Here is a 16,612-nt window from a genome sequence, read left to right on the forward strand (position 1 = left end):
TTTAGTAAGTTTTGCCTTGGGCTGACCCTACATGCCAATCTTCCACTGTCTTCATGATTCCTATTGCTTAATGAAAATGTGTTTTGTCCTTTGAATGAATTACACTTTCTTTTGTTCATTCCCCCCCGCCCCATTTTTTGTCTGGCTTATTCCTCATCATTCTTTAACCAAGCTATCGCTTTTTCAAGAATGCCCTTCAAGACTCTTCCAGCGTTGCTCAAGGGTAGTTCAGAGAACCTGTATTCTTCCATGCAGGCACACCAACAGGTTGTTTCCCTGATAAATGCTTAGGAGATCACAAGTTCCCAAAGGGCAGGGGGATTTCTCTGTCTTTAGTTGCATGCCCTGCGCCTGGAACACTGTATCTGCTCAGTAAAATTTGCTTAATGAATAAACCAAAGTCCTTTGCATCATTCCGCTGGTAAGAAACACCACCCAAGCAGAAAGAGAGACAAGAAGAATTTTTAATGCACAGAAAGTCCTGCAGGGACTCTGGGCAGACCCACAGGTATCGGGAAGAAGCAGAGGTCCTGGAAACTCAATAATGTCAGAGGTGGGGGGGAATGAAAGGAAGGGAGGGAGAGAGAGAAGAAGAAAAGGGAGAGAGGAAAAGGAGAAAGAGAGGGAGGAGGAGGGAAAGACAGAGAAAGAGGGAAGGAAAGAGAAAGAAAGAGAGGGAAAGAGAGAAAGAGAGAAAGAGAGGAAGAGAGGAAGGAGGGAAAAGAGAGAGAAAAGAGATGGAGAGAGGAAAAGAGAGAGTCTTTAGAGACCCAGCTTCCTCCCTGCAACAATCTTCAAGGCTTTCTTCCTGGTGCTGTCTCTCCAGAGGTCTCCTCCAGGGGTCCATGATCGGAAGGAATTTGAATGTGGCAGAAGGGAAGAAGGAGAGGAAAGGCCACTTGGTCTCTACCTGAAAGCTCCCTGCCCTCCCCACTGACTTCCATTCATAAGAAAATGTTTAAAAAGGAGAGACATTTGATAAGAGTCAAATAATATCTTAGAAAAAAATAAAGATAGAGAGGAAAAAAAAGAATAATTCCATTGGTTATAAAGTTCTCCGTCCTCTTTATCCACAGGAGAAACAGTTTGCTTTGGCCTTGCTGGCAAGCTTCGTCTCCCAGGCCCATTCTCAGCTGCCCCTAGCCCACCCAGGCCCCAGGATCCAGGAGAGTACCGCTCTCCCTCGGAGAGTCTCTGTGCTCACGGAGGGTAGTACCCTCCCTCACCGGCCCTTGGATTCCCCATAGGTGTTTCGGGCCATGGACACCATCTTCTCCTCGCATGTGATTTTGGTGTCCTTGAGGATGCTGTACCACACCATGCCCGCAGGCCGAACCTCCTCACTGCGGCAGAAAAGGTAGGGCACGGTGTCTACTCGGCTCTGGATGTAGGGGCTCCGCAGGAGGCTGGAACAGTGGCTGCTCACTCTCTCCAGCCGCCGCAGGATCAGGTGGGCCTTCCTGAAAGGCAGAGGAGACAGTAACAGTTAAGGAAGAAGTCCAAAGCAGGGATTAAGCCTTAGAAATAGTGACTATATGTCAACAGACCCCCAAGAATGCAACTTGCTACAATGACGTCCTACCTACCTTCCCAGCCTAGCTGTGGTATAGTTAACTACCTATTCAAGCCAGCAGCAATACTAACTACTCCGGAGGCTGAGATCTGAGGATTGCAAATGTAATTAAAAAGCCAACCTGTGCAGGAAAGTCCTTGAGATTCTTGTCTCTAATTAACCACCAAAGAAATAAAGCCATTATCCGTGCCCTGCATCTTGTATATATATTTTTCTAATTTGGGGAGGGGAAGGGAAATAACAAAATGCTGAAATAAGGATACAGGTCTACCCATTGTACCAATGGGTAACAACAAGACACTTCGTTGAAAACAAACTTTACAGCTTTGTTGGGGGGGGGGGGGGGCGGGAGGAAGTTAGGGAGGTGGAGGTGGGGAGGGAAGGGATGGTAGGAGAAAAACAAAGAAGGGGTTAACAATGCTCAATAGGAAGTGTACTCATTACCTTACTCATGTAACTATAACTCCTTTTTACAGTATCTTTACAATAAAAAATATATATTAAAAAAAAAGAAAGCCATCCTAGTATTCAGGAAGCTGAGACCTAAGGAATGAGGTTTGAAGCCAGCTTGGTGAAGGAAAAATCTGTGAGACTCTTATCTTTAGTTAACTACTAGAAAGCCAGAAATGGAGCTGTGGCTCAAATGATAGAACACTAGCTTTGAGCAAAAGAGCTCAGGGACAATGCCAAGGCTCTGAGTTCAAGCCAAAAGGCTGGCACAAAATAAACAAACAACAACAAAACCTCTTCAAAATCTACTTGAAGACCTATCCTCTTCAGGCATGCGAGTGTAGAAATCCAAGAGGCAAAAACCTCTGACCTAGTTTTTTCATATAGAAATAGAATCAACCCTTAAAAGTTTGAAAACTATCAGCACAGGAAATCTGATCAAACAGAAATTGATTTTATATATGTATATATATAATATATATATATAATATATATAATAATATATATATTATATATATTATTATATATATATTATATATATATATTATATATATATATATAAAAGTATAACTGGGCATCAGTGGCTCATTTCAAGGATCCTACTATTCAGCAGGCTGAGAGATGAATATTTCAGTTCAAAGCCAGCCTGGGAACAGAAAATCTATGAGACTCATCTCCAATCAGCGACCAAAAAGCCAAAAATGGGGCTGTGAATCACATGGTAAAGCTTCAGTCTGGATCACACAAAAGCTCAAGGACAGTACCCAGGCCTTGAGTTCATGCCCAAGTATCAGCACATACATATATAAATAAACACAACAAAAAATGACAACTAAAATCTGACACTTGCCATGTGCCTGTGTCACCCGCTTGCCAGGGTGGTGTATTTTCATCCATTTAATTTTTTTCACTTACTCTTTACATATAGTTCTAACATCCCAGTCTTTTCACAACTATAGGTGAGCAACACAAGTGAAGCTTGGAAAAATGACATTATTAGACTCGAAAATCAAGTTAACCTTTGGAGCTGAACATTTGAGTCCGGGGCTGAACACTCACAAGTCCTTCCTCCTGTCTGCCTTTGTCTCTCGCACTCTCTCGTGGGCTTTTATCCAGTCACGAAGTTCGGAAATTGTGTCCTCTGCGATTCTCTTTTATCAAAGTCTAAATATAAATGTCCCCAAATCAGAACTTCTTGGTGTTCCACTTTTCCCCATCTCTAAAATAGTGAGGACAGTCTTATCTTCATAAGCTGGTTAGGAGATTATGTATAAGAAATGCCCAGACACTGATAGTCAGCTTCCATTACATGATAGTTATAATGATAAAGATTATTATGATGATACCTCCGAAACTAGGTTAAGCAGTAGACTAACTGAGGAAGGAATCATTCTGAATGGAGGTCATCTTTAAGGATTTATCCAGAACACATTATCACTTAGAGGATCTCTAGAGAAATCTGATAGTGCTGTGGTTAAAGCTAGGCATGATCTAGGTCCAGAGTTTCTTTTCTTTCTTCTTCTTCTTTTTTTTGGCAGTCATAGAGCTTGAACTCTGGGCCTGGGTGCTGTCCCTCAGCTCTTCAGCTCAAGGCTAGTGCTCTACCACTTGAGCCACAGAGCCATTTCCATTTTTCTGGTGGTTTACTGGAGATCGGAGTCTCAAGGACTTTCCTGCTCGGACTGGCTTTGAACCATGATCCTCAGATCTCAGCCTCCTGAGTAGCTAGGATTACAGGTGTGAGCCAGCAGTGCCCGGCTAGGTCCAGATTGTAAGAACAATTGTAAAGGACATGCTAAACACCCTGCAAGAATACAGACTCAAACTACCAGGTGATAACTAACAGCCCCACACCAGTCAAGACAATAAAATGGGCTTAAAGCATTGCTAAATGTCCTTTCAGATAAGAACCACTAATCTGGTGTGACCTACTCAACAAAAATGTGGAAACTGAGTCCTAGAGAGAGAAAGGAAGGTCTTTTCCCAGGTATACTATATATCAGCTCCATTGTCAAAATGTTTGTCTCCCATAAAATCACTTTTTTTGTCTATATTCCAGCATCTTTAAAGATTCCCAGAAATCCTATGAGACTAACCAAGAGGCTCTCTCTCTCTCCTTCTGTCTTCCTCATGCCCTTCTGAGACTCCAGGAGAGTTTTACAACACTGACCCCACAAATGAGAGACTATGTTAAGCACCTATGTGGCAGCTGGAAAAGGACTTGGCTATGGATTAGATTTCGTACCGACAATTTATGAGGTGCCTTTCAAAAGTTGTCTTTGTATAGTTCACCACGTGAGTGGAATATTTCTGGAAGTACCAAGGGTTCACCACATTACAATCATACTCTTTCCATAAGCCTCCCTCCCCTTAGGCAAGCACACCACTACCAAGAGCCCTCCGAGATGATGTTCATTTCTCATCCCTCTTTGAGATCTCACTCTGTTCCTGACTAGCGCTATGTCCTTTGGGATATTTACTTCCCATCTCTAAACCTTTGGGGAAAAAAAGGGCTGTTGTGAAGACAAGGGAGATACTATAATACTTGCTCAAGAATCCAGCATGTGTTACACAGCTCAACTTCCATTTAGTAGCACCAGTGGGAAAGACAAATGAATGGAGATTATAATGCAGGAACGCAAGAATACAACAGTGATTGTCTCAAAAAGCCATATAAGCTGAATAGAAGCAGAGGAAGGTTCTCACTAGAATGATGGATATCAAAGAAAGCTTCCTAGTGGAAACTGAAGTGTCAGAAATGTGTAGGAGTTGGATAGAGAAGAGGTCATAGGTACAACAGAAAACCAAGGAAAGGCATGGGGATTGAAGACAATGTAAGAGCTTTGAAGTATTCTGGCTGAAATGCAGGGCCCCAGTAGGCACCAGAAGTAGCAAGGATCCAGGTTTCTGGCTTCCCACCAGTGTCCTAACATGACCCCAATGCATGGAGCAACTGTACACTTAAAGGCTCTACAGCACTGGCTACTTAGATTCAAGTCCCAGCTCAGCCACTTGTAAGCTGGGCAATTTGGGATACACTTCTGCACTTTAGTTCCCATTGCCTAGTCTTATTTATAACGTGGGCATACTGTAAACTACCACAATGTATTGTTTTATACTTACAAAGGAGTAATGAATCTATAGTGAGCACTCCATAAATGATGTCTATGATTATTGTCGGAAGGGTAAGTATGGGAGGTATTGAAGGGTTTAAAGAAGGAAAATAACTAGTTTGACTCTGGATTGTTTATAAAGATTTTTGGCTGCTTTGGAAATGAATGGAGGAAGGCCATATTTGAACAGTTTTATACTTTGGGGTGCTGGTTTGATCTTTCTCTCTGAAATAGTTAAAAAGTAAAAAGCTACTTAGTCTGTTTTGTCTTAAATCTGAGGAAAGGGGATAGCATATTGCCCAGCTCATCGGCTTACAGTAGGGCTTAGGTAAGTCAATACATGCAAAACGCTTTGAAAATGGCTAACATGATAAACTTAGGGGAAAAAACTTACATAGTTAAGAGCCTGATATATGTTACAAACAACCATCACCAAAATCACCACCCCTACCACCCTCACTACGACCACCATTATTGTGCTATTGAGTATTCTTTGCATGCCAGGCACTGAAGATAGGTATACACTGGTTGAAGTCTTGACTGCCTTTATAAGGCAGAGCAGGAGACACACAGTCAAAGATGTTTACAATCTTTAAGTCAGTGAAGGAGTGGTGGATTGGAACCCATGCAGAGTATTATTGGATCTAGAAGGCAGGCACCTAATCAAGAATTTGGGGGCTCAGAGGAGTCTATCCAAAGGCTGTGATCGCTGAGCTAGGCTTTCATGAGATCAGCCAGTGGAGGAAGGAAGCCATCTCAAGTTAGACCAGAAAGAGCACCAGGCAGTTTGAAATGGTCAGTACAAAGAATGAGAGGAAGTCCAGTGAGCTTAGCAGAGATCTGACCATCTCATCTAAATTCTTCTCTGCCATGTAGAAGGATCTGAATTTTAGTTTTTGCATGATGAAGGGTCCATGCTGATCCAGAAAGTCACAAAAAATGAGAAATAAATACAAAATGAACTTGGAAAGGGTAATTTTTTTTAACATGGCCAAAGGTTTTGCCCCAAAGACCCAGCCATTTCCTCAGAGAAATTCTTGGACAAAAATTCAAGTGGACAAACACTTCTTTTTTATTAATAACGAAACTGAGTTCTGGAATGAGAAAATGAGCTGCCTTAAAGTATGCCTTAAATTATTAACAGGCAAGGTTCCTGATTTCATTGAGTTAAGATGAAGCAGTTAGCTCTTGAGTCGCTGATTCACGTCCCAGCTCTATAACTTAACATCTTTGTATGTCATGAGGAAGTTCTTCAATCTCCCTTAACTCTGGGTTACCACATCAGCAAAATGAAAATAATGATTGTGTTGTAGCAGGATGATTTAGCATAGGTAATTCACTTATATCTAAGTAAATGTTAGGCACAACTCAAAGTAGCATTAGTAGTAGAAAGTCTATTACGAGTGTCAGACACCATTAGGACAAGTTACTTTTCTCCTCTGTTTCCCCATTTGTCAAACAGGAATACAAATGTTTATTTTGAAGAACTGTTGTTAGGCTAAAATAAAATGACTACCATAAATATCCAGCTCATATGTAGTAGTTACCAAATGTATGTATCTAGACAACAAAGACAGGAGGACTACAAAGGTAAATCCAGGGAGAAACTGGATGGAGGTGATCAGTGGCTGGAGAGGAGAAGGGAAAATGAGAGCAAATATGCGAAGTGTTGGGCAATACATTGTAGGCAGTGGACATCCATAAATCAAAGGGCAAGCATACTTCAAACTTTCCCTGGAGGGGAAATCCTAGGTCAGCGACCACTTTTCTTAAATACCAGAAATGGAATCTTCCACTTTGGACTTAAGGTCTCAGGCTTGCTGGGATAGGAAGTAAGAGGTGAAGGAGCCACACCACATGCTCATTTATTGTACATCAGCAGTCAAGAAGGAGACAGGGCTGGCTTGGGAAGGAATCAGGGGGTGGGCCTGGATACAGCTTCTCCGGGAATTGTAGAACCTTTGACCAACCATTCAATTCCCAGCATCATTACCCAATCAGTTGCTAAAATAGTTATCAGACAGAGACCTAATTTCTAAAGAGATGACAAAGGAAAAAGAAGAGAATCTGAAAAGAAATGTTCCCATTGGCCTCCTCACTATCTCCTTGAGTGGAGCTTTAAACGTCCCTGTGTCAGGCTCAAGCTTCGTGAGAGTTGAGGACATGATGTGGTTGCAAAAAGCTGGAATACAGATGTAGAGAGGGTAGATTAGAGGAAATAATAACTCCACTGATTCTGCTCTGGTCAGGCCATATCTGGAGGGTATAAGAGTGATGGATAAAGAAAGTAAACAAATTATGATATTGGATGGAGTTGCTGAGAGCAGGAATAGAGAAGAGGAGGAACTACAGGAAGAGCTATGTTACTCTGACAAAAAGACTGTGCAAAAAAACGGACAGTCAAGATGGTAATAGCTATAACTAAACAGCATCACATGCCAACACCATCTTAAATTTAACCTCGCCACAATTCTAAAGTGCATACTTTATTCCCAGTCTATAGGTGGCAGAAGTGAGTCCCTGGCCAGTCACATGACTTGACTAGAGTGATAGAGGGCTAGAAGCCAGATTCAAATCTCTGCAGCAAGTCAGCCAAGTGCTATGAATGAAGCCATCCTAAAGTAAACAGAAGACAGGTATTGTTCAATATACGAAATACTCTTTCTTACTACCTTAAAGATAGAGTGTTCTAACACAAGACTTTCTGTACAGTAGTGTGTCCCCCTTCATTAGAGGAGATTAAGTCAGGAATATTTTACAAAGGAGTTTGCTGGTAGTGGCAGATGGAGTAAAGGTTTCTTGTGATTTGTGTGTTTTCCATGTACATGGAATGGGCATTGGATCACAGAAAAATACCATCTGTTTTGTGTCTGATGAACAATTTACAACAGAACCTGATATAACATGATTGCCACAACACTGAGTTTCTGAGATGAGAAGACCATATTCATTGAGGTGGTAATCATGCGTCAAAGTCAAGGTGAAATTTCATCTTTGGGGAGTCTTATAAAGGTTCCCTGCTATAAGTCATGGTTTGTCCTTCACTGCTGAGGCATTTCAGTTCTCTGTTGAGAGCCGCAATGTATTCTCTCTGAGTTCTGTATGTCCAATGTGTTATACTGAACAAACAAGATGCTGATTTATTGCCAGAGACATGCTTTGAATTGAGACTTTGATTCTTGAGCAATTTGTAGAACCTCACTAGTTTTCTGTTGCTAATCAAAGTCTATTGTTCCAATGATGGAATGAAATATATATTCATGGGTCTATAATGGATATATATATACATATATATATTACAACATATCAAACAAGATATATCCATTATGCTCTCATAATAGGTGTTCACCTAATAGTTCTCACCAGTTTCTTGGACCATAAATAGTTCTTCTAGTATCTAATGCTTAGCTGTGCAAAAGGAATGGAATAATAAGCATGAACTGACTTGAAATTCAAAAATTTATAAATACAGAAATTCTCTAGCAAGGGTCAATAAAAGAAATAAAATAACACAAGAGCATTATGTGACCTTAAAGACACAATTAAGCAATTGAAAACATTTATTTAACTTTATAATAGTAAAGAGATGGGTATTTTTAGGGAACCAGGAGAACAAGATTCTGTGTAATAGATTCATATAATGGAATGGTTCAAGGGCCCTTGAAAAAGTCAATACAGCAGAGTGCTGGTGTCTCATGCCTGTATCCTAGAAAATGAGGAGGCTGAGATCTGAGGACCTGGGTTTGAAGCTGATAGGGCAGACATATACATTCACATATTTATGTGCACTATATTCATAATTTTTTGCTTTTTATTTTGTATACTTTTGTACCTTTTGTATGATATGGAATGAGCAAAAATTATTTGGAAATTAAATAAAATAAAGGTTTCTACTTTGAAAATCCAAAGATACTCACATGTAGTTAAAACCGATATAACACATTTGTGTTGTGAAGCCATGCTTTTGTGACTTTTCAATAGTTCACTTGGGATTCCTTTCAGAATAAATTTGTAGCAAAATTTAGCTCCATATCATCACCTCCTCCTCGAAGAAGAAAGGTAGCAGAGCTTAGATACTATCTGAGGATATAGCGCTTCCCATCAGGCTTGGAGAATGATTTGTAAGACATTAAGTAGAAATGTTCTTGGTTGGCTTCCTTTCTTTATCCCTCATAAGAAACCACAAAAACCATCTTTCCTTCCTTCCTTCCTTCCTTCCTTCCTTCCTTCCTTCCTTCCTTCCTTCCTTCCTTCCTTCCTTCCTTCCTTCCTTCCTTCCTTCCTTTTCCTTCCTTCCTTGCTATGGGGTTAAAGCTGGTCTCAAACTGGTTTCCTGATGACTGGATGTGCTGACATGCAACACCACACTTGGCTCACAAGACATTTTCCAGAATTCATTTCTTTGAAATGAATCATGGACACTTGATTCAAAGTCATAGTGTATGCCACTAGTGTTTAGCCTTTCTAAGATAGAGATGAGATGTGATTGTTTCAACAACAGCCTTTCAAGAGCGAAAAAGACAGTGTGCAATTCACTGTGTAAAATTCATCCTCATTCCTAAAATGTCAAAATATGCAAGAAAAAACCCTGAACTACATCTTGGTGTCCAGAAATATGGCCCTAAAAGCCCATCTATGCTTTCTTGTCATGTAAAAATTCCAAGAGAGTTAATCCAAGATAAAGGAAGGGACTAATGCAATCTTAAAGGCATGAACAATGTTGTACCCCATGTTTACTTTCACTAAGGATACCTCATTATCTTCCAGCTCTTTTGGAATGAGAAGTGTACATTATCATGTAACGTTGAGAAAGATCTCAGACTGAACACAGCCTTTGATGATTTCTGTGATCTCTTAGCAATGTCTGTTATGAAAGTAAGAGTAGCAGACACCCTACACACCCCTCTCCTAGTCTAGAGAGATCAGTTTCACTGAAACCAAATCTCTTCCAAGTATTTTCTCTCTTCTCTCTCCTCTACCAATTTGATCACATATAACTGAACACACAGAAGAGCCCAAGCGGTCAAGGATGCTCTGACTGGAGGAAATTCTGGTCCCTGGCCACCTATTTGCTTCTTATTTTATTTTATTTTTCAAGTCTTCTAATGGGAACCGTATGGCTGGGACAGCTGGGTGTCAGCAGGCCTTCTTGGAGCAGCTGTTTGCAGTAACCTATAGTTGTCATGAGAACCAGGCTCCAGGGAACACTAGCCTGATAGATTTATTAGGCAGAGGTAAGAGATGCCCTTTGTCACTAACTTTTATGAGGGTATGTCAATCTAGATTCAGAGAGCAGTTGAAAAGATTTGGGAAGTTTGGTGATTGTGAAAGCCAAGAGGATCTTAATAGAGTTCCCATGATATTAGCCCTTAGTATGCTCCAGGGAAAAATTCTTGATCTCCAGAGCCAACCTAGATCTTGGAGAAACAGGATGTACAGGACTGGAGGTGAAATGACACTCAAGTTGTCTCTGTTCTCTGGTTTTTAAGACCTTTGGGGATTTATGGTTCCTTGGGTTTCCCAGCTGGAAGGAACTTTGGAGATAAACCTTTCATTCATTTAGGTTTTTTTTTTGTACCAGTCCTGGGGCTTGAACTCAGGGCCTGGGGGCTCTCCCTCAGCTTTATGCTCAAGACTAGTGCTCTTCCACTTGAACTACAACTCCACTTGTGGCTTTTAGTGTTTAATTGGAGATAAGAGTCTCAGAGACTTTCCTGCCCGGGGCTAGCTTTAAACTATGATCCACAAATCTCAGCCTTCTGAGTAGTTAAAAAGATTACAGCTGTGTGCCATGAGTAACTGGCTGGAGTTAAACCCTTTTATGTTCCCAAGGAAATCTAGAATGGGGATGGAACTTGCCAAAGGTCCCCAAGGTCAAACTGTAAGTTGGTGGCAAAACTAGGTCTTGAACCTTGACCTCTAGGCTCTAGAGAAATGCCTTGCTCTCTCTTCTTTACATGTGGGTTCTTTCTTTAGCAGGAAAGCTCAGGGACAGAACCCAAGCACAAGGTTCAAGTCCTAGGACTGGCTATGAAAAGCGGGGGTGTGGGGGATGGAGAAAGGTTGCTTTACGTGACTTCTGGGAGAAAGGATAAACATTCAAGCAGGATTTAGAAAAGCTGTCAAGATCTGACCCTTTCTGACATTTCAACCTGAGTTTTCCTTTCCTCTCTCACCTTGACTGCCCCAGTGATATTTAAAGACCCTGACTAAAATGTATTCTTACTTCACCCCATGTTTGTTACTGTGTTTGTACTGTGTTCTTCCAATGAAAACATCCTCCCCTTTCCACGCGGAATCCTTGTTCATTCTTTGTCTCCGCACATTAACCTTCCTATCTGGTACAGAGATTTCTTTTTCCTTTGAGCTCTATGCTTGGATTTGTTCCTCTAACCACCTATAGATGAGAATACATCACCTCAGGTGTTTTAGGGACCGGCAGCATTGGCCTCATAGGTTACAAGTTCAAAATGCAGGATCTCAGGGCCCAATCCACACCACTGTGTAGATACCAATTGTGACACAAAAAATACCCATGCTATTCGTATGTTTATTATTATTTGGGAAATCTTGCTCAAAAACATCTTTCCATTTTCCTTTTCATAGCATGCATCTTGTGACATGTTCCCCTATGACTGTCAAATGACTGGTTTCTGTTTCACTGAATGCTGAGTTATGACAAGGCCTGATCTGCCTTCTCTAGTCCTTGATTTCTAGCCACAATACAGGATGTGGCACATTATTAGCAAATGAATCCATGTCAGTTAACAAAGTGAGGTCTCTTCAAGTTGTTGGATAGTTTCAAGTATATCACAGTTTTTTTGTAAAATGTTTTTTTATTGTAAAAATAGTGTACACAGGGGTTACAGGTAATGTGTCCATTTCCTGTTGAGCATCGTGACCTCCCCTACTATCCTTTTCCTATAATTCGTTAGATATTAAGAGTTCCTGATTGCAATTATTTAATAAATGTGATCTATAGTTCCTTGAGAACTCAGAGAGACCTCTGGGGCGGGGCTGAGGTGGGGTACCCAGAAAAGACTCAGCAGGTGGGGGCTCAGCCATTCGATGCTAGCTTCTACCAAAATGACGAAGCATCTGGACCATACATTTGTAGATTTGCTCCTGTATCCAGTTATTAGGCAAATATTTATTTCACATCTATGTTTCAAAGTGAACATAGGAGGAAGTAAAGGTGGAGTGAAATGGTAGAGTACCAGCCCTGTTCAGGGGGTCGGGGAAGGGGAAAGCTAAGTTCAGTACGAGCACGAGCACACACACACACACACACACACACACACACACACACACACACACACACACACAGAGTGAATATAGGACACAAAATACTACTAAATTATGAATGAGTTACATTGTTGTAGGGGTGGACGAGAGGTGATACATAAGTAAACACACAAGCAACCTAAAACACTGAAACCTACGAGTTTGATGCAGAATTAAAACATGAGTGGAAAGCCAGGTGCTGGTGGCTCATGCCTGTAATCAGAGCTACTTGGAAGGCTGAGAGCTGAGGAGAGTGGCTGAGGACAGCGGTTCAAAGAGAGCCCTTGCAGAAAAGTCTATGTCGGTTGTGAGGCCTGAAGTCTGGGCCTGGGCGCTGCCCCTCAGCTCTTCAGCTCAAGGCTTAGTGCTCTACTACTTGAGCCACAATGCCACTTCCAGCTTTTCCTGCTTATGTGGTGCTGAGGATTCGAATCCAGGGCCTCGTGCATGCAAGGCAAGCACTCTACCACTGAGCCACCTGCCCAGCCCCGTCCGTGAAACTCTTATCTTCAATTAGCCACTCAGAAAAAGCCAGAAGTGATGCTGTGGCTCAATTGGTAGAACACTAGCCTTGAGCACAAAGAGACTCAGGGACAGCAACCAGGCCCTGAGTTCAAGCCCCAGGACTGGCAAAAAAAAAAAAAAAAAAGAGTAGAAATGGATCTTAGTTTCTATATAAGATTCATATAAGATTCTGTATAAGATTCACTTAAGATTCCACTGACTGAAACAGAAACTGGATCAGGGCACTAGTTCATCTAGATTACCTTTTAGATAAGAAGACTGAGCACTAGAAAGAAGCAGAGCCCAAAGTTGTATGGGTTTATTAGCAGGGCCAGCAGGACAGACAGATTAGGGTACAAGCAATTTTGCTTCTTGCTAACGTGGCAGGGTGGCATATCAGAACAATCTCAGGATACTAGAAATCTCAGAGAAGGAAAAGGAAACTGGGTTACGTGGGTTGGGGCTAGGCGGGGGGCAGTAACTGGGGTCTGGCAGGTTAGGGAGTTATCATAGTCCTTTATTACCGAGTAAGTTGCTCTGTCTCTGTGGGTGACCAGAAGGCCTTTCTAGAAGATTTATGTCCTGGAAGTCCATAAAGGATCCTAGCAGGTTGTAAAGACAGAGTCAGGAGTAGGGTTCTGGTTTAGCTTCCACCTAAATTCCCTAAGCCCTGTGAAAAAGCCCCATAAAGTGGAAAGCCTTTTTCCATTCAGGAGCAAGATGGGAGCTCAGAGGACTCACACAGTGGCTTTCATTTAGGGGTCTCTATTGCTGCCTGCCAGCCTACCTCTTCCTAGCTTTTATCTATAGCACCCACCTTTCAAGTAGAGGGGAGAAAGTGAAAGTCCAGAACACAACCAAACTGATAAGACAGGCCCAATCCTCCAATGAAGCTCTCATCAAACTCATCTCATCTCTTGGGAGCCTCAGAGTCTTAGGTCATCTCAAAAGTTCTACTGGATTAAGATGAGAGTTTCGTGCACAATTAACTTCTGTGTTTCACGCTTTGCAGCTCTGGGCATCTTACTTAACCTCAGAAAATCTCAAGGAACTTCTTCTTTCAGAAAATAGAAAGAAAATCCTTGCCTGGGTCATTTAGAAGCTTTTATAGCATGAAGCCCCTGCCCACTGAGTATCCCAGGGAGACACAGTTCTCCTCAAAGGGACCTGTGCTACCTTGGCTGAGACTCTTTGGAGGGTCGGTAGATGTACTTCTTGTCTCAACGACTGCCCTTTTTACTCCTTGCTTTTTCTGATCAATTCCAGAAGGCTTTTTTTCCCCTTAAAGATAGGATTATATCACTTGCCTGTGAAAAACACTGACAATACTTGCTATTACCCTAGAGAGATAAACCAAACTCCTTAACCCTATTGGAAGAACATTCAGGACTTCAGGCTATGGCCTCTGTGACCTTGTGACCTCTCCCTTCTTATCTCTAACCACAACTGCAGGGAGATTCTTCATTTCTTGCAAACATAGAACTCACCCAAATATAGAAGGGATTCTTCTGAAGTAGGGGAAGGGATGTGAGGTGTTAGTGCTCAAGATGATCCCAGACCCTATGAATCACATTTGGGCAAGTTGGTTAGATTTTCTCCTGTGTTACCCTTCCCATCTTTCAGATTATTTAAAAAGAATACCGTGATTGGGAGGTGTGCCTTTAACATTTCTCTTATTAAAATTTAAAAAAAAAACTGCTATGTACAGGGAAAATCTCTTGCTTCCATAAGATTGAGGGACAATTTTGTTCTGTGCAGGTTTTGTTGTTGTTTGATTATACTAATATTTATTTTTATCAATGACTATGTTTCCTTTTCTCTTAAGGACGGGTGAGTTTGTTTTCCCTTTATGAGATAATACAGTGCTTTTTTCTTCTTTTCTCTTTTTCTTTTTTGGTGCTTGAACTCAGAACCTTGGCCACTATCTTAGCATTTTTGTTCAACCTTAATAATGCTCTACCACTTGAGCTATACCTCTACTTCCTGTCTTTTGCTAGTTAATTAGAGGTAAAGAGTCTCATAGACTTTCCTGCCCGGAATTGCTTTGAGCCTTGACCCTCAGATCTTAGCCTCTTGAGTAGCTAGTGTGAGCCACTGGTGCCTGGTAATACCATGTTTTCTATTCAAATATATATTTCAGTAAGAAGCCTTTTTCTCTGCTCAACACCTATCTTAAACCCTGACATAACTATACATATCAGCACCCAGTTATTTATTGGATATAGCCCACTGTCAGTATAAGGTAAATGGGTCCAGTAGAATAAACTGGAAGTAAAAAAGAAAACAAAAAGTCTTCCTCTCTACTCACATTTCAGAAACACATACCTGGGCCCTAGCTCATCCTCACTCCTCCAGACAAAGTCACCAAACTTTTCATAGTGAGAGTTGTAATGGTGTTGGACTCGGAAAAGCATGGAGGCTGAGACTTCCATCAGGGTGTTGTAGGCAGTCTGTTGCTCCTTCCCGCTTGTGTACCCATTGTACAGATTGTAGATCTTGTCAGCTATCTCTGAGAGGAAAGCAGTACAGATCACTGACCGGGGAAGCAGTGAGAACAGAAGCATGGCTTGCAAACACGGAAGGCAGAGCTGTGCCGGGACCTCACTTGTGCGGTCTTTGGAGATAGAGATGTCTTAATGCCATCCTCACTATGACATTGACTGGTGTGTCCCCCTTCCCTATCTAATAACTGAAGATCAGAAGAAAATGTAAATGTAAATGCAAAGAACTCCACACAGATCCTTTGTACACATGTCGTGTTCATTATAAATTAATGATTGGCTTATTGTGTTCCTGACTTAACAGAAAATTCCAAGCAAATGCTGAGACTTTGTCAAATTGTGCCAGCTCATCTCAGTGTTCTTTCTCTATTACCCATCTGAAGTATTTCCTACATATTTCTATGTATGTACGTATTATCAGGGCTGATAGGTCCCTGCTCAAAACTTTTAAAGACCATGCAGACTCTTTTTCTTACCATTGAGGGCCATCCCTACTCCTTCAGTCACTCCTGCTAAAAGCCTCAAGAGAAGAAAGCACATTCTTCCAGCTTTGAAGCATCATCTGATCAAAATCTGTGTCCCCAAATATTAACAATGGTTACCTCTAGTAGAATCTGGGGCACTTGGGATCAAGAAAGGAAAAGCACTGACTTTCTATGATTTTTTTTTCATTCTAACTTTTCTTATTTTTTAAAGTAAGTATATGAGTTATGTGAAAATAAAAATAATAATAAAAATTAACAATAAAATGCCTCAAGTCTTCTTAACTTTGAGGCTTGGTATCACACTGTCTCCTCATATCCACTACCACATACAGCATTGATTTTCAAGCTTCTTATCCATGTAGAACATGGGCTTGTAAACTTGTTTCCACTGCACTGGCTGGACCAGAGAATTCTGGAAATAATTGTCCAACAGGACTTGTGAAGTACCTTACATTTTGCCCATCAATGTGAAGAAACTATACAGACACATCATTTAGTGGTGGATCTAGATGACGAGTTGTAGTTTTTCAGGTGGTCTTATCTGATATTTACAACCTCATGGACCAGGTACGACAAAACGTTAATCTTGTGGGATAACTATGACTGCTAACCACTACACTGTGTAGCGGTATGGCAGAACGGTGTGCTGTGATCAACTAGTAATGTCTGTATGGGTGCAAAGAGGTGAAATAGTCTCCTAGA

General features: G+C 41.3%; 1 protein-coding gene across 1 annotated transcript in view; it reads right to left on the bottom strand.

Moving 5' to 3' along the window:
- Positions 1-967: 967 nt before the first annotated feature.
- Positions 968-16,612, bottom strand: part of Astn2 (astrotactin 2) — an 887,273-nt gene continuing 871,628 nt past the window's right edge. The window contains exons 22-23 of the mRNA XM_042678724.1: positions 15,250-15,433; positions 968-1,460 (exon numbers count right to left, since the gene is read on the bottom strand). Of these exons, the coding sequence (XP_042534658.1) occupies positions 1,223-1,460; positions 15,250-15,433 (422 nt within the window). The 3' untranslated portion in view covers positions 968-1,222. The remainder of the gene's footprint in view (positions 1,461-15,249; positions 15,434-16,612) is intronic.

This window comes from Dipodomys spectabilis, unplaced genomic scaffold (assembly GCF_019054845.1).
Source record: "Dipodomys spectabilis isolate Male_0828 unplaced genomic scaffold, ASM1905484v1 ptg000046l, whole genome shotgun sequence".
Classification (NCBI taxonomy): domain Eukaryota; kingdom Metazoa; phylum Chordata; class Mammalia; order Rodentia; family Heteromyidae; genus Dipodomys; species Dipodomys spectabilis.